Source organism: Gymnoscopelus braueri, assembly GCF_963280865.1.
Source record: "Gymnoscopelus braueri genome assembly, chromosome: 11".
NCBI classification, from domain to species: Eukaryota; Metazoa; Chordata; class Actinopteri; order Myctophiformes; family Myctophidae; genus Gymnoscopelus; species Gymnoscopelus braueri.
In genome coordinates, this window is record NC_137613.1 from 5,091,223 (window position 1) to 5,115,580 (window position 24,358).

Consider the following 24,358-nt stretch of genomic DNA (forward strand, 5'->3'; position numbering starts at 1 on the left):
GAGAGCTTGTAGATCTGCTATTTTTAAAAAAAATCGTGGACATATAAAAAAATCTTTGAATGTATATTTTTTAAAGCATTAGTTAAAATATGTTGTTCCAGGGACCTCTAAAAGCAAAGATTTTGAGTTAAAAATGTTGCAGATCTACAAGCTCATGCCGCACTATTTCTGAATAGCCAAAGAAATCTAAGATGACAGAGATGCGTTACCGGTCTAAACGGATTAGAGGGAAGTCCTGTTGTTATAAGGATTTTAGACAATATAATAATGAATCTTCACAGGTTTGTAGTAGTGGAAAATAGTAAATACATTGAGAGCACAATGTTTATCAAGAACATTTCTTTTTATTTCTGACACTGCTAAACATTTTTCCATGTTTATACAATCACATACAGTTCATTTGCAATACATCAATAAATGATGATTACGGTAATGATTGCTAGCCATATGGCGTAAGGCTATAGCTTTAACTTCATAATGACAACTGACCAGAGTCCAGTCCAAACAGAAAGGAAATGATAAACTTATATTAGTAGATGATAAGGTAAATATATTGTATAGCCGACTTGTAAACATAGCAGGGAACCAGCTGAAATATGTCTTGCATAGATAGCTTAATAGTTAGCTTACTAGAGTAGTTACTCTGTAAAACACAGGTTCTCAAAGTGGGGTCCGGGGACTCCTGGGGGGTCCTTGAGGGGGTTCCAGGGGGTCTGCAGCAAAATGAGGAACAGTTTAAACATTTAAAGACTTATTTTACAAGCTCACAACGTGTATTTAAGCTCACAAACACTCACAGAGCTTGCAGATCGGCTTTTTTTCCTAAAATGTTTTGACAAATCCTGACAAATGTTAACTAATCTTCTCTTATGGGAGTCCCTTGCATAGAATATTTTCAGATGGGGGTCCGTGGCCAAATACGCATCAATATGGGGGTCCGTGACGGGATGATGTTTGAGAACAACCGGTCTAAAAGCAAGAAGAAGTGATTCAGGAAATAAAAAGTCTTACCCATCAGTATGTCACTAAAAGTATCCAAGTACCCAGTGTGGAATATTGAAATGCGATAGATTACATCAGAGTAAAATGTAATTATGGTTTCAAGGATAGTTTCACTCCTTATTTTCATACAATCTTCTGTGAATTGAGTCCCTGAATAACATGAACATGGTTTATACACAGTGTTGGGCGGTAATGAGTTACTTTTAATATATTACTGTAATATTATTATTTTACCCAGTAACGAGTAGTGTAAGGTATTACTCTGCCAAAACAGTAATATTATACCATATTACTATGTAGAAAATAGTACATATTACTCAGGTTTTGTTGGCTGCCTTTTGAAAACATTTAGTTTAAAAGGTCAAGCGAGATTGCAGCTTTATTTTATAGCTTTTTTGGCTGATTGGTGACTCTTATTATTATTATTTAAAAAAAAGTATTGAGTTCTAAAAGGAGCTGGCTGAACAGATTGTTTTGTTGTACATCTTTTTTTTTGCGGGTGGGAGGTGAGGGGGGGGGGGGGGAGTAATATATAATATAATGTAATATAATATATTACTCTTGATTCCAGATAATAAGTTATATAATATTATTACTTTTTTAAGGAGTAATATGTAACAAGTAACATATTACTCCCCTGAGTAATATTGCCCAACACTGTTTATACTACATGTGACAAACCGTGGGGTTATCATCTACTGGTCCTTGTCGGGCGTGTAGATGGACAGGGTTCTGGCTGAGGGGTCGGTGGCTCCATCGATCCAGCGGGGCATCCAGTAGTGGGAGATCCACTTGCCGCGGCCGGGGTAGCACTTCTCAAACACCTGCCTGAAGTAGTAAGCCTCCTTGGTGGTGGGGGGGAGGTGAGGGAACGTCTTATGAGCCTTCTCCAGCTGAGAGTCATTCACCTGGAGAGACACAGGATGTAACGAGAGAAAAGGTGAGTCACATGTTCAGTAATAGTAGAAGTAGTAACATGTTTGCTTTTGGTGGGTTGGAGAGAAAGAGAGAGAGGAGAGAGGAGAGAGGAGAGAGGAGAGAGAGAGCGAGAGAGAGAGCGAGAGACATAGACATAGACAGAGACAGAGACAGAGACAGAGACATAGACATAGACATAGACATAGACATAGACATAGACAGAGACAGAGACAGAGACAGAGAGAGAGAGTGACACTTCAGTGATTGACAGCAGACACCACTAATGAATGGCGTGAGAACATAGTGGAAGACCATCGTTATGCAAAACAGCCAGGTAGGCACTTACTGGAACAGCTCATGGGAACGCGCAAATGCACGCGTAGCCGAGTGTGTGCAATAACAAGCTGTGGGAACGGCTTTAAACAACTTTCTGAGACCACTGCCCCACTACACCCCCCGGCTAACAGCTTTAACCCATTAAAACCGGGAACGCATCTGTATAACCACATTATTTTATACTTTGGCTATTCAAAAGTAGCAGATCTACAAGCTCATAGAGTGCCGCGTTATGAGCTTGTAGATCTGCTATTTCTGAAAAGTTGTGAACAATTGTGCAAATCTTTGAATATATATATTTTTTTAAAGCCGACATTTTAACTCAAATCTTTGCTTCTGGGGGGTCCCTGGAACAACATATTTTGAGATGGGGGGTCCTCGGCCAAATACATACAATTTTGGGGGTCCTTGACATCAAAAACGTTTGAGAACCACTGATTATAGCTACATAAGTTTTTTTTTAAACTGTTAGAATTTAGAAGACATTTGTAGAATCCCCCAGAATTCCCAGTTTCGCTTTAAAAAATATATATATTCAAAGATTTGCACACATTTTCATGGTTTAAAAAAAAAATAGCAGATCTACAAGCTCATAGCGCGGCACTCGGTGCCGCGCTATGAGCTTGTAGATCTGCTATTTTTGAATAGCCAAACTATAAAATAATGGTTATTATAGCTCAAATCTAAAATGACACACAGATGCGTTCCAGGATTGCGTTGCGTTGCGTCCAGGAAGGATATGCGTTCCTGGGCTGAATGACTTAATTTCCTGGTGGAAATCAATCCCCCATCAATCAAAGCTAACAGGCAGCTCTGCTGATCAAAGATCCTGGACAAACAAAAGACTTATAAATACAGTAGAGGGAGGGGGGGAGGTTGTTAATTGCACACAGATGAGTCTCTCCCATCCTCCTTCCTCTCTTCCTAAACGGTGTGCCCAGGGACGTGTGCTTTCCGATCACACCGCACTCTATCCGCAGTGCCTTTTAGATCGCCTTCTAAAACACCATTCTGTTTGCCGCAGGCTATCTATCTATAGCGATTACAACGCAATTATTATATTTCATAATATTAGTTAGTTATTTTAGATGGCCTTTTAAAACACCATTCTGTTTGCTGCTACTTTTAACAGTTTGTTATTTCCCCCCTCTCTCTTCTGGATGATTTTCCTATGAATGGAAGTTTAATTAACTGTACATATTTGTATTATTGATTTCTACTCGTTTATTTGCATAGTATTGTATATAGCACCATGGCTCGTTTCCATTGGGGTCCTTTAAATAAACAAGTAGAATAAAAAATATATCTAATATTATTAAATATAGGTGTTTTAAAAGGCGATCAGAAAGGGGGGAAATAATAACTGGTAAAAGCAGCAGCAAACAGATTGGTGTTTTAAAACGCCATCTAAAATAACTAACTAATATTATTAGATATAGGTGTTTTAAAAGGCGATCAGAAAGGGGGGAAATAATAACAGCAGCAAACAGAATGGTGTAGAGTGCGGTGTGATTGGAAAGCACACGCCCAGGGACCCTGGTATGCTGTGAGAACAGGTCCAGGTGTGACTATAGGCCTGTCACAGTTATTATATCATTAATCGACCTGATGGCAATTATTTGAGATACTCGCTATTTATTTTTTGCATTAATCGTCGCGATCGTTTCCGTTCGTATGTGTGAATGAAATTCATCCGTTTGAGAGAGTGAGAGAGAGAGAGAGAGAAAGAGAGAGAGAGAGAGAGAGTCTAAGTTGCAATGTAACACAGCTGTGTTTACGCATTATTTTTATTCCCATTTAATTGTACATACATTGTTTTGCTTTGATTGTTTTGTTCCACTTTGGAAACTATGTAAACAATGCAAACTGTTTTTCTCATGCGAATAAAGCCCATTTGAATTTAAGAGAGAGAGAGACACAAATCAGGAGAAAATCAACTTTGTTATCGATACCTTTCTCTATCCCAGTAACACACTCTTCCGAGATTTGAGAAGATATCTGAAGAGTCCATCTGCTGTCTGTCTGTCTGACGAGACATAGAGGGCTCTGTCCATTATTGGGCGGTGTAGCCGCCCCTATAAGTGGGGTTGGGACACCTCATTAGCTGTACTGTGATTGGCTCATTAGTACACCCCTAGCTGTACTGTGATTGGCTGACTCTATTGGCTGACTCTATTCAGCACTGTGATTGGCTAGCGAGACACATGATGACATTAATAACCTATAAATAGGATTATGCACTTACATTTTTTTTTTTTTAAATTAAGTGAGCTTCCATCACTATGATGACCACTGTTATGACCACACCGCCCACTTCACACTGGGTGTGATTTTTAACTCTATGCTCTCTGTCCCCATAAGATGTTCTAACAACTGGTGGGATGGTTGGGGGAGAAGCAAACCACGCCTACTTAGGAGACCATTTGTAGTATTTGTGTACGATTTCACCTCTAGTGGCTCCAAACACACACGTACCTCAGCCTCTAGGTGCTCCTCCAGCAAGGTGTACCAGACAGACAGACAGACAGACAGACAGACAGACAGACAGACAGACTTCCTGACAGACAGACAGACAGACAGGCAGGCAGACAGACAGACAGACAGACAGACAGTACCTCAGACTCTAGGTGCTCCTGTAACACGGTGTACCAGGACTTCCTGATAGACATCATGCCGTCACTGAAGGCCTCCTTCCTCCTCCACAGGATGTCCTCAGGGATCAGGTTCAGGCCTTTGAAGGAGTCCCTCAGGAGGTGCTTCTCCACTCCATGCTGGAGACAACAGGACAGACCATAATATGTAATAATCATGTACAGTACATACCATAATAAAGTACATACCTACAGTTAGAACTAGTGTTGATTTTGACAGCAAATTTTGATTTACTGTTTTAAAACAACAGTGTTGAACCAAAGTGCTGTACACTCAGTAAAATACTAACATAAACAAGAGAACACACACAATAAACAAGACAACATTTGACACAATGCCTGGAGGAAACAGCAGCTTCTCAATCTGAATGTTCAAACTCCAAGGAGAACAAGTGAGTTTTCAAATTTAAACACAAGCAGGGTTTGAGACGCTCTAACATGGAGTGGAAGCTCGTTCCACAGTGTGGGCGCTATGGAGGAAAATCATCTATCTCCCTGTGTTTTCAGCTTTGTTGCTGGGACCTTAGGGAGTGACTGGTCAGTAGACCTCAAGACCCTTGTAGCGTTATTGGGAGGTAAAACCTCCGATATGTATAATGGTGCCAGCCCATTTAAAGACTTAAAGACAAACATTTAAGTCTTAAACTGAATCCTGTAACGAACAGGGAGCCAGTGTAGGGAGGCAAGAATTGGGGAGATGTGATCATATTTCCGTGCCCCTGTTAACACATTCCATGCCAGAGGTTAATCTCATAATGTACTCACCAGTGCCAACGTTTTATTGTTGTTTTTTTGTTTTTTTCACGTCGCCATAGACCTTGTTAAAATCCTTAAGATTGAGCTGTGCACTGTTTGTAAACATCGCGGAGATCTCCCTGCTTCTACCAGTGAAGACCACGTGTCAAACGGTGCCTCCATGTTGTAGTTAACGGTTTATGTTAAACAGTGATCAGCGAGGAGAAAAACTACAAAGAGAAAATGGCGTTTCAGTTTCGTCATTAGAATGGAGGCCGACGCGATCGGCAAAACCGGATCCCGAATAATTCCGTTTCCGGTGGTGCTACCGGAACCGGAAATGGATACAGAATTTCGCAATTTTTTTTTTTTTTTTTTTTTTTTTTTAAAACACCACTTCGCGTAGATCTAGGCGATTGGCACGTGGCGGCTTTAAATAGGTTTGCGTAGCTCTACGTGATTGGCAGTCAATGTGTTAAGAGGCGAGCGGCCGCGTTTTGGGACTAACTGTAGTCGTGACAAGCAGGCTTGGCTAACGCCAAGTTCGCCAACATATAGTGCATTACAGTAGTCGAGTCGGGTTGAGAACGGACACAAACAGTTGAAACCCCTCCATGCTAAACAGCACCAAACACACACTGTAAACATAATGAACTGTCCCTGTGTACTGACCCTGGGTATCCTCATCTCCTCTGGCAGGGACAGGTAGTATGCTGTGAACCTGTGGTCCAGGAAGGGAACCCTCAACTCCAACCTGAAACCACACAAACAAACTATATGGTATCGCTATACTTGTGGGGACATTGTGGCCCTTCACAAGTATAGTATACTGTACATAAGCATACACACAGTGGTGTAAAGTAACTAAGTACATTTACTCAAGTACTGTACTTAAGTACAATTTTGAGGTATTTTTTACTTCACTTTATTTCCAATCGTCTATACTTTTACTTCTACGCCACTACATCTCAGAGGCAAATATTGTACTTTTACTCCACTACAATTATTTGAAAACTTTAGTTACTAGTTACATTTGAGTACTTTTTCCACCATTGCACACAACACAGAACACACACACACACACACATATTATATTCATAAGTTGTACACAGGGAGCCAGACAAATAAAAAGGTATTGATTAAACAGGCTGGTTTCCATTTCCATACTAATTCCCAGAGAGCTGCATCAGTATGATTCTCAATACTGGAAGTAATTGAACAAAGAGTATATTTAGCATACTCTGTCAAGTCATTTATTTTGAGGGCTGGATAATATATTCATCCAATCTACTTCTCCACTGAAGCTATGATTTGATGATCAAGACTTTATTGTATGATAACAGAGAGGACAATGATGTGACAGGATGCAGTGCGTCAGTAAACAACACACGTGCGCACACGCCACACACACACGCACACGCGCGCACACACAGTGATTTTGTGGCTCAGTGTATTGTTAAAGGAGGAGTTCACCCAAAAAATGACTCATTTTATATCAATTGCACACCCTATGAAGCCTTGAATCCATGGATTCTTTTTTGTTTTTGTCGCATTCCTAAGCTAATAATTTAATTCCCGTCTCCTACCGGCTAATGTATCCGGTAGGAGACACAAAGTAGATTATTTGTGTCTCCTACCGGAAATACACACGGTCATCAAATTATTGTCTTAGGAATGCCACAAAAACTAAAATAAATCCATGAAATCAAGGCTTCATGGGGTGTGTAATTGATAGAAAATAAGTAATCTTTTGGGTGAACTCCTCCTTTAAGATGCATTATGCAATCTTGTAAAAAAGTAGGAATTGAATTAAAACAGAAAACAAAACAAAACTGAAATGTGAGGAACAAAGCTGAGATGATTCATTTGGTTTGATTTGAGCTGGGTTATGGCTGCCTGCACATGAGGGATTATGTAACAAAATTTGCATAATCCACTGTAGCACCTATAGACCAATTATTTGTTTAACAACATTGAGACTGGGACACACAGGTGATTGTTTCATGCAATCAATTCCCAACATATCGTTTTGGGGTTTCGCTGGTTTCAGTTCATTCAACCTCCTCTTGTGTGTTGGCTAGTGAGGCGCGTCCTAGACAGACCTGACAGAGGACAGAATGGGGTTCATTTGGTGCCGGCCTGCGCGCGCATACTGGTTCTTATCAGTGTGACATCGTCTGTTAAGGGGTCTATAGACAACCTGCTTGAGGTTCAGTCACTGAAGGGTTTAGAGTGACATCTAGTGGAAGGAAATGGTAACAGTCATAAACAGTTGCTAAGTGTTTTTTGTGTGTGTGTGTAGAGTGACTAATGACCAGTGTTGTATTGGTGATTCTGTTAGTGGTGGGACGCTATTTTAAAGACGCCAAGCGCATGTCGCTTAACACCTACACTACAGGTCACACAATGGACAATTGATATGCATCTAGGCTCATTCCTATGTTAATTCATGCTGGTGTGACTGTGACACCCGGCAGTCGGCAGCCTTTGTAAACTTTGTTGGGGCGTGAATTAAGGGTTGTTTTAAATCGATGCGTGTGCGTGCGCGTGCAAAGGGGTTGCACGGCATGTTACCGCGTCCCAAGACCAATGCGTCCCTGCTGATGAGAGTGTTGCTTTTACCCGTGTGCTGCAGTGGTGCGGTCCGCCCGCAGGTTGTCAAACAGGTAGAGTTCCTTCAGGAGACGAACGCTGTCCTCCGCTGCCGTCTTAGGACTGGGAGCCTAGTTCACCATCACAACACATCATCATTAAGCCTAGTTCACCATCACAACACATCATCATTAAGCCATTCAGTCCGGGAACTCATCTGTGTCATTTTCAGATTTCTTTGGCTATTCAAAAATAGCAGATCTACAAGCTCATAGCTATGAGCTTGTGGATCTGCTATTTTTTAAAGAAACATCGTGAAGATTTGTGCAAATCTTTGAATATGTATTTTTTTAAGCGAACATTTGTAACTCAAATCTTTGCTTCTGGGGGTTCTTGGAACATTATAGTTTGAGATGGGGTCTGCAACCAAATACACATCATTTTGGGGGTCCTTGACATGAAAAAAAAAAGTTTGAGAACCACTGATATTATAGCAACATACGTTTTTTTCAAAAAACTGTTAGGATTTAGAAGACATTTGTAGAATCCCCCAGAAGCAAAGATTTGAGTAAAAAAATACGCTTTTAAATGTTTTTTATATATAAATATATTCAAAGATTTGCACAAATGTTCACGATGTTTCAAAATAAATAGCAGATCTACAAGCTCATAGCGCGGCACTCGGTGCCGCGCTATGAGCTTGTAGATCTGCTATTTTTGAATAGCCAAAGAAATCTTAAAATGACACAGATGCGTTCCCGATCCTGATGGATTAAGCCTGGTTCACCATCACATTAAGCATAACCTACAAGCTCACAGTGCATATAAATGTAAGGGATGGTTGACATGACGATGGTTGCCATCCATCCACTGGACTAGACTAGAGGAACTGACCTTGTGAAAGTAGATGTATCCCTGGGTCAGTTCATCTGAGCCCTCTCCAGAGAAGATCACCACACTGTCTGTCTTCTCCTGGATGTATTTAGCCACCAGGTACATTCCTACGGCCAAGGAGACATGTATTATTTAATATTAAGTTCTGCGTCTCTGTATTAACGCATTAATATGGCCTCCAGAGGACTTCCAGGACCTGACTCATCATGTCCACATGATTGTCACCACTCTCTGGTGAGAACATGGCAGGCTAGACAGCAACACAGCTGCAGCTAACAACGTTAATAATGGGTGTGTTAGATTTAGGTGTGACCAGAGTGCCATGGGTGCGCCGATGAGCAAGCATACAGTAGTCAACCTAAATAATAGTCAACACACCACGTTATTAATTTGATTTGATGATTTGATCTGCTGCTGTGTAGCTTCCAGCACTGTGTCCTATAAGGTCAGCTTTATGCAGCCTGTCATGTTTTTAGCCTCTGCTGCACTTTGTAACCTGAACCAGAAAAAAAAAATAAACTACAAAACCAGCCAATAGGGTTACAGGAAATCTTTGTCTGCCTGACGAAGTTCTTAGAACCACCACTACGCTGAGATGTGATTCTTTAATAGAATGTTTCATTTGTACATATAGACATAGAGTGTGTGGGAGTGTCTTTTGTGGGTTTGTACTGAATTATTATTACTATAATAATAATAATAATAATAATAATAATAATAATAATAATAATAATAATAATAATAATAATAATACAAAATAAATAAAAACTTAAACTTAAATTAAACTTTGAAATCCAATTTCTGAACAGGCCAAAAGGTCAACGGTCGCCATGGTAACGTTGTTGTAAAACATACAGGCCGACGCTCTCAACCATTCAGCTAATCTGGAAGGATTCCAGCATCATTCAAGTGGACCAATCAGGTGGAAGAGGAATGCAGCCTGTCCAAGCACATTTCTGTCACCGGGTCACTGGGGTCCATCGATTGGCTGAAACACTTATCCACACCACTGGGTCTCAAACATCTGGTCTGGGGACCACCAAGGGGTCCATATGGACCCTTATACGGGTCTGTAACTCTGAGAGTGTATGAATGGAACCAAATGGACCCTTACGGGTCTGGTTGTGATGTCATAGCTCTAACTAGTGACGTGTTGGCTCTAACTAGTGATGTCATATCTCTAACTAGTGATGTCATATCTCTAACTGGTGATGTCATAGTGATGTCATAGCTCTAACTCACCCACAGAGGCTCGTATGGTGGTGATGTCATAGCTCTAACTAGTGATGTCATAGTGATGTCATAGCTCTAACTCACCCACAGAGGCTCGTATGTTGGTGATGCCATAGCTCTAACTAGTGATGTCATAGTGATGTCATAGCTCTAACTCACCCACAGAGGCTCGTATGGTGGTGATGTCATAGCTCTCCAGGTGGAAGATGACCTCATCGACGGCGCGGATCCCCTCCTCGGCCGTGAAGTTGACCTCGTGGTGTTCACTGCCGATGTGAGCCGCCACCTGAGGAACACACAGCAGGGGTATCAGCTTTGAGTTGGAGAGGTGGATCATATAAAGCAGTGGTTCTCAACCAGCGGTCCGGGGACCACCAGTGGTCCTTGAGGGGGGTTCCAGGTGGTCCCCAGCTAAATGATGGAGAGTTGGTAACCAAATGGACCCTTATAGATCTTTAACTCTTGAGAGTGTAAAATGAAACCAAATGGACCCTTACGGGGCCTTCAGCCTGGCGGAGACAATTATTGTAAAGCATCTGCATTACTTAATTTTTGTCTCCGGCCAGGCCGAAGGCATGGTGGAGAGTATGTTTTACCCTCTGTCCGTCCGTGTGTCCGTCCGTGTGTCCGTCCGCACACAGCTAACATTGGTCAAGCTTCACGTGACATCACAATATGTAATATAAATAGGTAAGACAAAATTAATCAGGAACAGTACTTTCTTTTACCACCTCGCCTGGCGGAGACCTGTGCTCTGAGGAGCACATTTTCTAGTTTGTATTTTATTTTGATCAACGTTTGCCTGATATCTCTCCTACGGAACCACATCAATACAATATGGAATTGTGGACAAAATTGTATCCAACGACAACAAAATATTCAAAGTTTTGGGTGTGTGAGAGTCTAAATCTCATCAAACAGTGGTTCTGTGGCTCAAATGCCGAATAAATAATGGACCTTAATATGAAAAGGGTTGAAAACCACTGATATAAAGTGATAAAATGTCTCTCCTAGACTCCTAGTGCAAAACTAAAGTGTACCAGGACTAATGTGATTCCACATGCAGTGCCTGTACTATGGTACTCTAGTCTCAGCCCCTTGTGCCCCTGTGGACTTGGGGAGGAAACCCTGTTTCCTTCATTCAAATCACGAAGGGTGAAGCTGCCCAGGTCCTTATTGTGTCCTCATTGTGTTCTCATTATCACCATAACGCCACGGTGAATAAACGCGGTCTTGAACATAACTCAATAAATGTCCTTTCCCATGTTTATTTGCGTCACCCAGACAGAGCAACGGACACGTTTCAACCCAATAGGTCTCTTTTCATGATATTGTTGGGCCGTGCACCTGGAGACTTTTATTTCATCTGGAGTGTGTTGCGGGCGCTCTCTTTTCTCTCAGAATAAACGGCTACTGCCAGACATGGTACTGGAGACTTGGCTGAATTATTGGATAGCGTAACCAGTGGTGGAAAAAGTACTCAAATGTTTTACTTAAGTAAAAGTATCAATACTGCACTGTAGAAGTACTCCGTTACAGGTAAAAGTCCGGAATTCTAAATTTACTTGAGTAAAAGTACAGTATTGGCATCAAAATGTACTTAAAGTACCAAAAGTAAAAGTACAAAAATGTTTGAAAATAGCCGATCTACAAGCTCACAACGCGTCGCTTTGCGACGCGTTGTGAGCTTTTAGATCTGCTATTTTCAAATAGCCTAGGCATAAAATAGGGTTAAAGTGGTTAATGTATGTTTCGTAATATCATAATTTATATCTGAAAAGTAACTAGTAACTAAAGTTTTCAAGTAATTGTAGTGGAGTAAAAGTACAATATTTGCCTCTGAGATGTAGTGGAGTAGAAGTAAAAGTATTGGAAATTGGAAATACTCAAGTACAAATACCTCAAAATTGTACTTAAGTACAGTACTTAAGTAAATGTACTTAGTTACTTTCCACCACTGAGCGTAACACAACGCAGACTGTTTTCACACAGCTATACGAAAGGATCGTAGGGCAGGGTCCACTCCTGCAACATGAAAAATTAAGACGGGACGTTTCAACTATTCTATTTTTGTCAAGCTACCACAGCCACAAAAAGGAGCCAAATCCACGCAAGATGACAACACTCACATGACAACCATTCTCTTGTAGCTAAAAGAGTACAGAGCATTGTCACTTCCAGAAGAGAAGTTAGCGCTGCATTGGGCCACACGTGTGACAAGTCACTATAGGCATGAAAATAATTACGTGCACTAGATCTGATGTAATCAAACCTTTTCTGGATCAGGGCCCCACTTGAAAATATTGAAAGCGTTCGCGGTCCACCCATCTGACCACTTAAAGCTTGTAGATCTGCTATTTTTGAAAATCCTTGAAACTTTGTGCAAATCTTTAAATATATATATATTTTTAAGCGAACATTTTGTAACTCAAATCTTTGCTTTGGGGGGTCCCTGGAACAACATATTTTGAGATATCGGCCTCAGGTCTTAACACATTGACTGCCAGAGTTTATTCATAATGTACTCACCCCTGTGCCAGCAATTTGCGTGTTTTTTAATTTTTTTAATTTGTAATTTTTCATTCAAATAAATTCTCTGATTGTGGTGTTAAGCACATACGACAGTTCCACCAGTAGAGAGCAGCAAATCCACACATTGATCACCTCGCTCGCCCCCTCCCAAACAGGCCCACGTCATATCCTGTCATTCACCGGATGTTATGTTTTCGACAATCCCTGATCCTCTGATCGGCCTGAAAACGATGTGATACACAACGACGATGACTGTTAGTCACCCGGACCAAAGAAAATAGTTGAGCTGTCCGTTCGTTTTTTATACCGTGTGAAAAACCGTGTTTTTCCCTATTCTGGCCGAAAATGACCGGAGAAAAACAATGTGACCCGGAAACGATTTTTTTTTTTTACATCCAGCTCCGGGTGAGTGTGACGTAAGTGGAAAACTAAAGTGCTGATGAGAAATAAACACAGCCGTGCGATCACAGATTAAACAATGAAAATTCAAAAGAACGCATCAATGCGTTCTTTTGAATTGCTGGCATGCAAGCGATGGATTTGAAAGAACGCATCAATGCGATCTTGGCAATCAATGTGTTAATGAGTCAACACGGCAGGTGGGTTTATTTCAATGATCAATCATTGGTCAATGATCAATCATTTTTTAATCTGGTCGCATGCAGAGAGTTTAAATATTTTCAACTCTGGGCATTTTGAATGAAGCGTTTTGGAGGAGCCCCACAGCTGTTTTCAGCCTGGGGGGGAAATAAAATCTGCTCTGGTGGACAGACACACGGCCTTCAGGGGTTTGTTTACCTTGCGAGCGGCCAGGATGTCAGGGCTGTCCTCTGACCCGATGGCGAAGGTCTGGACGGGGTACGGCAGCTTGTCCTCCTTGGCCAGTTTGACCAGCGTAGCGGCAACCAGACTGGAGTCCAGACCACCTGGAGGACAGTTAACACATTGATTGCCAAGATATTAAACATAGTTTTCTATCCCCGTGCCGGCGTATAATTACCTCAATCCGATGATATTTGAAACGCCGTGGAACCGACATTGTGTAAAAAAAACACACGGAAAAAGTTTCCTGTGAGTAGACGGAAGGATCTGTGTATCCATGGGAACGACAAGTTTCCAACCGCAATCCGCCATTTTGGAGCTTTGGTCCGCTGAAAACGGGTGGTTTTCAATGGAAAAAAAAGAAACTGAGTTACAGCCGTTTTTCTGAAAATCCCATCATTGGGGCGGATGGAAGTGACGTTTTTTGGAATGATGTCACATCCACATTTTTCTTCTCTGAGAGACGATCGATCATTCCAAAGCTGTGTTAGGTCGCCCCTTGTGGAATTTTCCCCAAAAAAAATTAAAAACGAGTTGGAACGAGCGATGGATTCTAAAAACGAGTTAACTCGATCTAGGCAATCAATGTGTTAACAACACACATAGTTCTGTCAGGACAACTCATGAATGATAACATGTTTTTATTGAATATAAAATGATCAATATATTTATAACGGTTTGGTAATGAATTGGATCTGCTTTTAGGTACTCTGAGAAAGCACATCTCCCAACCACACAGACTCCAAATCTCCCAGTACATAAAAGTAAGATCCAAAATGAAAGGTGGTAGCTGGGGTGGTGGAGGCTGAGCAGCAGGTTTTAAAGGTTTAATGACATTCACTTTTACACCACATTCAAAGTCTTTGTCCTGGTCCTTCAATAGTGTACAAAAAGTTTTAAGTGAAAATTCCATTCCATTGATCCATGGCAGGTGTTTTTCTCTCACATTTCTAAAGCCTTTTCAACTGCAATGAAAAAAGAAATCTTTGCCTGCGGGTGTCGCTGGTGAGGGATTTTGCCTGTCAATCATCGCCTCTGCTCCGCCCCCCCCAAAGGAAAGGATAGGGGAGGGGAGGGGCGAGGAGGAGAGTGGGCGGGATTAATCGACTGTGACCTCACTGTCGAAGGGCCAATCTCAGATTACTTTTCAGCCTAATTATTCAGAAAACCCCAGACCACAGAAAATCCACTGAATGTTCTAAGTTCAGGTTTTTTGGGTGTAATTGAGGTCATAAAACCCCAAATAAAACATTGAAAATAAAAAAAGTGAAAATGAATGTCATGATACCTTTAACCCATTAAGACTTGAAGCCGATTCTACAAATATCTTCTAAATCCCAACACTTTTCTGAAAAACGTATGTTTCTATATCAGTGGTGCTCAGGGGACTGCCCAGAAGTCCGACATCCCAATACTCCGACTACGTGGCTTCCGCGTGCGGTTAGGGTTAGGGTTAGGGTTAGGGTTAGTAACCGTCGGACTAATGAGCCGTCAGAACAATGACACGGCACCGGTGCTCAAACCGTTGCATCTCAAAGACCCCCAAAACGATATGCGTTTGGCCACCGACCCCCATCTCAAAATATGTCGTCCGAAGGACCCACAAGAAGCAAAGATTTGAGTTAAAAATATATATATTCAAAGATTTGCACACATTTTCTAGATTTTTCAAAAATTGCAGATCTACAAGCTCGTAGCGAGGCACTCGGTGCCGCGCTATGAGCTTGTATATCTGCTATTTTTGTAGATCTGCTATTTTTGAATAGCCAAAGTGTAAAATATTGCTTTTTAGCTCAAATCAAAAAGTGACACAGATGCGTCCCCGGTCTTAACTCTTCCAGTGCCATGCTTATTTATGGAATTTTGGTTCTGAGTGCCACAGCAAAATTCATTGTAAAAAAAAAATCACACCCTGTGTGAAGTGGGCGGTGTCTTGCTAGCTAATCACAATACTGAATGGAGTCAACCAATCATGTACAAAAAATAAATACATTTATTGAAACACTCTTTATGATGGACGAAACCATAACTTAAAAAAAACAAATTTATGGTTTTTTTTAAAGTTATGGTTTCTTATATAGGGCTATGCACATGTATCATGTGACACTGGCCAATCACAGTCCTGAATAGACTACAATAGATCAATAGATCACAGCGCAGGATAATTGTACAAATTTCCAAACCTCACTTATAGGGGCGGTTTCACCGCCCAAAAAGTGCTTAGGAGCCGAGATACAGCCTTTTTCAGTAAGTAGTTAAACAAAGAGTGAATGGAGCAGCAAATATTCAAATCATCATATCTTGGGTTCTGAACATGTTTTTTCCAATTCTTTTTTTTTCTTTTTTCATGACGTCCTTGATGTCATGTGGCACATGGGGCGTCAGGCCTCGTGACGTCTTTGACGTCATGTGGCACAGAATGAGTTAATGGGTTAAGGCAGCAAGCGTCAGCAGCATAGACACAGTAGGCAGCAGTAAACAGCAAGGAATGGGCAATGCAACTTCTCCATTTAAATATGGTGCATTATCATGAAATGAGTATGTGATTGGTTGAGAATAGAAGCATGGAGCTGAGCAGCAACTGCACTGAGTTCTGTGACAGAACTCACTCTCCACATGTCTGTACCAATAAATCACATAGTCCACATGTCTGTACCAATAAATCACATAGTCCACATGTCTGTACCAATAAATCACATAGTCCAGACCACCTGGACAGTTAGCAACACACATAGATATCACACATACACACTACAAACTACAAACTCTTACCCTCTTAAAGAGGTATTTCACTTTAAAACTGTTCTGTGGACATTTTAACCCATTAAGACCTGAGGACGATTCTACAAATGCCTTCTAAATCAGTAGTTCTCACACTTTCAAGATATTTTTTTAAAAGCTCCCAGCGCGGCACAAAGTGACGAGCTGTGAGCTTGTATATCTGCTATTTTTTGAATAGCCAACGCGAAAATCTAAAATGACACACAGATGCTTTCCCCGTTTTTAATGGGTTTAAGTGTTATTTCACTTTAAAACAGTTCTGTGTTCATTTCAACATCTACTCAGCCTTTTGTATTGTGCTGGTGATACTGGACGGTCAAATATTGATTTATCATTCCATGATTGTAGGGGTGATATTACTGTATATTTCATCATTCCATTCCATCTGATATCTTCTTGTTTTATGTGATGCTCTGTGTTTGAGCCCAAGGCTGTGCTATGGAATTTACTCCTTCTGTCAGGACAAAGGTGTTGGTTCTTTTGTTAAGGAGATCAAAGATTTGGACACTTTTGTGTGAATTCCTGGCTTTATGGCAGCACCCTTCTTCCTGTATAAAAGTGTAACATGTAGGGGCTTTATGGAGAGTATGGGTGGACGGAGAGACAAGCAAGGCTGAGGTCTTGCTAGGAAAAGAGACATCTGTTTGTTTGATGATCTTCTTTAATAAACATCTATTCATCTTATATACCAAAATATCTGTTCCACTACAGTGAGCACCCCAGACAGTTTTGAAGTAGGCCTGTCACAATTATTACATAACCGTCTAATCGCAATGATTTGAGATATTTGGTATTCATTTGATCAGACATCCCCCCCCCCTATATAGGCCTATTCAACGTCAATGTTAACCATGTTTAAACTCATTGAAAACACACGTCCCTGCTTCTGGTGACTGATATTGTCCTTCTAATGCGTGAGGAGACCATTATGTTTCTATTACATTTTTCTTGTTTTCTTTTTTGGGCGGTGAAACCGCCCCTATAAGTGAGGTTTGGAAATTTGTACAATTATCCTGCGCTGTGATTGGCCAAAAATTTACCCCGCCTAACCCTGCACCGTGATTGGCCAATCACAATCTATTCAGGACTGTGATTGGCCAGTGTCACATGACACATGTGCATAGCCCATGCCCATAAGAAACCATAACTTAAAAAAAAACATAAATTTGTTTTTTTAAAGTTATGGTTTCGTCCATCATAAAGAGTGTTTCAATAAATGTATTTATCTTTTGTACATGATTGGTTGACTCCATTCAGTATTGTGATTAGCTAGCAAGACACATGCTGTGATTGGCTAGTGATACATATGACGAAACTAATCTAAAACCACTGTGATGTGACACTAGTATATTACTTAGATACTGTCCATTTCGTGAGAACAGTAAAGAAGAACTCAAAGATCACTAAATGTATTTATTTTTTGTACATGATTGGTTGACTCCATTCAGTATTGTGATTAGCTAGCAAGACACCGCCCACTTCACACAGGGTGTGATTTTTTCTTTATGTTTGAAAAAAGTGTAAATGTCTCTAAAATCTAATGTTTCTAAATGTCTATGATGACGTGACTAAAATGTATTTTATGCCAACTGCCATCAAACTGCATAATGCATGAGAACTCTCTCCCTTAATGCATATGGTTCTGTGTCGGCCCTGTTCTTGTGTGATTATGTCCATGTGTGTCTGATGTGTTTTTGTTTGTCTTGTAGATTATTTATGTTGTCACATTATGCTGCTGTAACGCCTCAATTTCACTTCAGGGATTAATAAAGTACATCTCATCTCATCTCATCTCAAAATAGGGATACCAGGTTGAAAGAGTTACCTGAGAGCAGACAGCCGATTCTCCTGTGGGCCATGAGGCGTTTCCGTACGGCGTTTTCAAACAGCAACCTGATGTTCCTTTTCACCTTTTCTTCATCGAAACCTGGAGGGATAAGATATCAGATGTCACTTATTGTGCTCCGACTGTCTGAAGCAAACGGTCTCCACCTCAGCCTGTAGCACCTGACCTAGTTATGACCTCCACCATGCAGACTTACCCTGCTCATTAGTTCTCATGTTTTTGTTACTGAGGCTTGTTTCTCTTTACCACAATGTTACATTATTATTGTCTCCGCCAGGCCGAAAGGCATGGCGAGAGAGTATGTTTTGCCCCCTGTCCGTCCGTCCGTGTGTCCGTCCGTGTGTCCGTCCGTGTGTCCGTCCGTCCGTGTGTCCGTCATTCTGTCATTTTGTGTACAGCTAATCTCCGGCACCGTTGGCTTGATTGCAGCGAAACTGTGCACACACACTCCCTGGATGCCAGAGCAGAACCTCTGCCCCAAATTTTTCAAATTAGCCTTTTATAGCGCCACCAGGAGGCCGCTTTTTGCAAAACACATTTCTTGACAGTACTCCTACAGATTTTATCCAAACATCACGCAAATCAGTACACAGTATCTCTATAGTCATGTGATCAACACTGATCTGTCCAATTTTCCATATTTCATCCTGATTGGCTAAGGTTGGCTTCCAAAGTTTGCAGGATTGCTCCGTTTTCAACAAAATGCCTCAAATCATGAACGCAGCTTGCGATTTCCGTGAGATTTCACACGCACATTCCCACTAGGCAGAGGAAGAAATGCCAAAGAAATGTTCAAATCAACCTCATGGTGGCGCTATAAATGGACGATTTGTGTTTTTAACTATAACTGCACCGATCTGCATGAAACTTTGCACACACACTCCCTAGAGGCCAAGGAAAAACAACTGCCCTGCATTTTTCACATTTGCCTTTCATAGCGCCACCAGGAGGCCGACTTATGTAAAACATTTTTTTTGATATTAAGCCTTCAGAATTTATCCAAATTTCACGCACATCGGTACACATGATCTCTATAGTCATGTGATCACGATGGATCTTTTAAAAATTTCATATTCCATCCTGATTGGCTAACATTGACATCTAAAGTTTGCAGGAGTGGCCCGTTTTGAACAAAATGCCACAAATCATGAATGCAGCGTCCGATTGTGGTGACACTTCGCACATTCGCACATTCGCACTACATTGAAGAACAAATGCCACCCTTTTAACATTGCCCTATTATAGCGCCACCAGGAGGCCAATTTTCCAACACTTTTCTTTTTTATATTACTCCTACAAATTCAAACATCATGCAAATCGGTACACATATTGTCAAGTGATCAAGATGGTTCCGTCCAATTTTTCATATTCCATCCTGATTGGCTAATTCCGAACATTGCTGCCCCACAATAACCTACCTGACCTGGCGGAGACCTGTGCTCCGAGGAGCACTTTTTCTAGTTATTATTTTTTTTCTATCCCACGATTTTGTAACCCTTTTTCACCCGGTGCCAATTATCTAAGTGATCCTGGGCGCTACACTCCCCCCACCAGCCTAGGGAGCCTCATGCCTCCTTCAATGCACGAGAGCCAACTGACCTTCTTGCCACCTGACAGGGGGGAGTTTCCCCGGTAGGACGTAGCACGTGGAAGGAACACGTTATTCCAACCAGTTCCTTTCCCCTCCATCAGGCGCCCTGGCTGTCATGGGGGAGGCAGTATAGTGACCAGGATTACTGCATGTTTTTGTGAGGGTATTAACTACCCTAGGAGACACAGGGAGAACATGCAAACTGCACACACCCTTTCACCAACCCCACCTAGGGTATGGGCACTGATGACGCGGAGGAGAAGACACGCCCCCAGCGCCCACAGCGTCCCCGGCGGGAATCGAACCCAGGACCTTCTAGCTGTGAGGCGACTCACAGCTAGAAGAAATTAAAGATTTAATTTTTGGCTTTTATGCCTTTATTTATAGGATAGTAGTCTGACAGGAAATGGGGAGAGAGATGGGGAGTGACATGCAGCAAAGGCCGTCGGGATCGGAACTCGAACCCGCGACGTGCTGTTAGGCTACTTTAACCTCCAGGGTTCTGAACCACTGACATAAGGGACTACTTAGTGTACCTGAGCACAGGTTGTCCACGGTGTCATAGTGGCAGGGACATAAGGGACATAAGTTGCATAAGGCGTACCTGAGGACAGGTTGTCCACGGTGTCGTAGAGGGCGTGGCTGGGACATAAGGGACATAAGTTGCATAAGGCGTACCTGAGGACAGGTTGTCCACGGTGTCGTAGAGGGCGTGGCTGGGACATAAGGGACATAAGGTGCATAAGGTGTACCTGAGGACAGGTTGTCCACGGTGTCGTAGAGGGCGTGGCTGGGACATAAGGGACATAAGGTGCATAAGGCGTACCTGAGGACAGGTTGTCCACGGTGTCGTAGAGGGCGTGGCTGGGACATAAGGGACATAAGTTGCATAAGGTGTACCTGAGGACAGGTTGTCCACGGTGTCGTAGAGGGCGTGGCTGGGACATAAGGGACATAAGGTGTACCTGAGGACAGGTTGTCCACGGTGTCGTAGAGGGCGTGGCTGGGACATAAGGTGCATAAGGTGTACCTGAGGACAGGTTGTCCACGGTGTCGTAGAGGGCGTGACTGGGACATAAGGTGCATAAGGTGCATAAGGCGTACCTGAGGACAGGTTGTCCACGGTGTCGTAGAGGGCGTGGCTGGGACATAAGGGACATAAGGTGCATAAGGCGTACCTGAGGACAGGTTGTCCACGGTGTCGTAGAGGGCGTGGCTGGGCTCCTGGGTGCAGCAGTGGAACTCGTCCATCTGAAGAGGCTCCACCTTCCCGGTGGATTTCAGATTAAAAGTCTCCACGTGTCCGGGCATGAAGGGCAGGATGGGGGCGGGGCTGGACATGGAGTGGGTGATCTCAGTCAGACCTGTTGCATCATGGGAACACAACGACCCCACGTTAACATACTGGACTGTCAGTGGAGCAAACTCACTATGTAATTAAAGATGTATTTCACTTTAAAACACTTCATTTTCATGTGTACTCTGGCTTTGGTGTGAACCCCAGACAGGTTTTAAGTTGCTTGGTTCAATATTTGGTCAGACGGTCAGATGTATTATATTGGGAGACCCCTGTTACTTAACAAACACACTATAGCAAGGATTACTGTCAGAATATAGAGCTTTAACCATTTAACAAAAAACTCTTTGTTTTAACCAAAAAAATATCACTTACCCTACGTTTAAAGAAAAAAAACATGACTTTATTCCACCAAAGCTTGAATGTGAAGGACATAAAAGAGGGACTGAAATTGGACCCAGTCATTTGACTGGGGTCATAAAAGAACCCATAAAAGAGGACTGATTTGTAAGTGTAAAGGCAGCCTTGCTTGTGAAACAGTTACGGGAATTCACCCCATATTTACAGTTTGTATTCATGTCATTGTACCTGTTTATTTTGTGTGAAAAATAGGGAAAAAATAGGGAAACACTTCATAAGTGTTTGAATCGTAACTGTATGTCTTCATCCTGTGCTTCACTGCCACACTCGCTGCTGGTCCTAAGATGGAAACCTCCCCATAAAATAGAAGCTTCACAATGGATCGTCGCACTAATGGACATGATCTCCCTGGAACTCTCTATAGCTCGAACCAATGGGGCAAAAGAAAACATGCTTGTTACCTTAGCCATAGCACTGGAGAAACTTAAATCATGTTATTAACACCATACATAACTACTGATTATTATCTTTTTCCTTTATTTTTCCCTTTTTATGCAGTCTTGCATCTGTATTTGCTTTGCTTATGTTATTTTTTCTCGTTTTTTGTTTTTTGTTTTTTTGCTGTATTTATTTTATATATTAATGCATCTGCCCTGTCTATGTCTGTTCAACCTGTGGGCCAGGTAGGGTGGGGGTGGGGACTAGGGGAAATTCTTAACTGGAGGGACAAATAAGAACCCCTTGTTGGGCAGTTCAAATGTATATCGGAATCAGTGCAGGACATGCTTGTTCAATCCTCCAGCTATGTGAACAAAAAAATTATATAAAAACTTGATCACAAAAAAAAAAAAAATCCTGTGCTTCACAATAAAGATATTTGAAACAAGAGGACTGACAGAAGGCACTGTAATAAAATAATCCATTATTGTACCTTTGGCTTCAGAGGAGACGGCCAGGAAGCCGTCGTCGGTGAGCAGCTTGAAGAGCGGCCGCACGCCGTACGTGTCTCGCCCCAGGAACACCTTCCTGTTGGCCGTGTCCAGCAGCACGAAGGCGAACACGCCGTCCAGCATGGCCGCCATCTTCTGCACGCCAAAGCGGTCGTAGAGGTGGAGCAGCACCTCGCCGTCCACCTTGGTCTGGTGGTCAAACTCAAACTGTTTCTTTAGCTGGAGGAGGAGGAGGGAGGGGAGGGCAAAAACGTTGGAGAAATTACAATAGTGTCACCGTGATTTACAAGTTACCTGTAGTCTAGGTTTAGTGGTTCTCAAACTTTTTCATGTCAAGGACCCCCAAACTGATATGTATAGCATAGCTCGTAGCGCAGCACTACGAGCTTGTAGATCTGCTATTTTTGCAAAAAACATTATTATTTTTTTAAACTTATGTTGCTATAATATCAGTGGTTCTCAAACTTTCTCACGTCAAGGACCTGAAGGTAGTTTTCCGCGGACCCCCCATCTCAAAATATTTTGTTCCAGGGACCCCCAGAAGCAAAGATATGAGTTACTAATGTATGTGTGTATATATATATATATATATATATATATATATATATATATAGAAAGATTTGCAAACATTTTTACAATTAAAAATAAATAAATATAAATCAATAAAAAAATAGCAGATATACAAGCTCATAGCTCGGCACTCGGTGACGCGCTATGAGCTTGTAGATCTGCTATTTTTGAATAGTATGTGTATATATATATATATATATATATATATATATATATATAGAAAGATTTGCAAACATTTTCACAATTAAAAATAAATAAATATAAATCAATAAAAAAATAGCAGATATACAAGCTCATAGCGCGCTATGAGCTTGTAGATCTGCTATTTTTGAATAGTATGTGTATATATATATATATATATATATATATATATATATATAACAAGATTTGCAAACATTTTCACAATTAAAAATAAATAAATATAAATCAATAAAAAAATAGCAGATATACAAGCTCATAGCTCGGCACTCGGTGACGCGCTATGAGCTTGTAGATCTGCTATTTTTGAATAGCCCAAAGAAATCTAAAAATGACACACAGACGTCTTAATGGGTTGAAGTGGTTAGCGCCTCACCGTCAGGTGGTTGTAGATCTCCCCGTTGTAGACCAGCCAGAGGTAGGGGAACTTCTTGACGCGCATGGGCTGCATGCCGTACAGCTGGTCCACGATGGCCAGCCGGTGGAAGCCGAAGCAGCAGTTGGTGAAGCCGTTGACGTTCTCGAAGCGGAAGGCGTCCGGGCCGCGGTGGGCGATCTTCATGGCGCTGGTGCACTGCGCCGCCAGGCACTCATCGCTGCCGAACAACGCCCAGATTCCACACATCTCTGAGGAGGAGACGGACACACGGACAGAACTTTAGAACAGGGTTTCTCAAAGTGGGTAACGTGGCACCCTAGGGTGCCGTGACACCAGTCCAGGGGTGCCTCAGAATGTTTTGATAATATTTGGAATTGATCCATATCACTTTTGGACCTACACCAAATCTCTCTGTCAAAAATAGCAGATCTACAAGCTCACAACGCATCGCGTTGCGATGCGTTGTGAGCTTGTAGATCTGCTATTTTTGACGACTGTTCCACCCAGAGTGGTTAAAGGAGTAGTTCACCCCCAAAATTACTTTTTTTCTATGGATTACTCACCCCATGGAGCCTTGAATTCATGGATATTTTTTTGTTTTAGTCGCATTCCTTCCTTTATTATTTGATTATAATAAATGTGTCCCCATTGATTCCGGTAGGAGACACAAA

At 41.8% G+C, this 24,358-nt stretch overlaps 1 protein-coding gene across 1 annotated transcript; it reads right to left on the reverse strand.

Moving 5' to 3' along the window:
• Positions 1–1,657: 1,657 nt before the first annotated feature.
• asns (asparagine synthetase) lies at positions 1,658–23,933 on the reverse strand (the record flags this gene model as incomplete). Its single annotated transcript, XM_080442240.1, has 11 exons — positions 1,658–1,910; positions 4,872–5,027; positions 6,315–6,396; positions 8,265–8,365; positions 9,129–9,235; positions 10,521–10,647; positions 13,692–13,819; positions 18,322–18,423; positions 21,112–21,297; positions 22,522–22,759; positions 23,685–23,933. 11 exons carry the CDS (start codon positions 23,931–23,933, stop codon positions 1,698–1,700), a joined length of 1,689 nt encoding a protein of 562 aa, XP_080298366.1. The 3' UTR covers positions 1,658–1,697.
• Between the last annotated feature and the right edge of the window lie 425 nt (positions 23,934–24,358).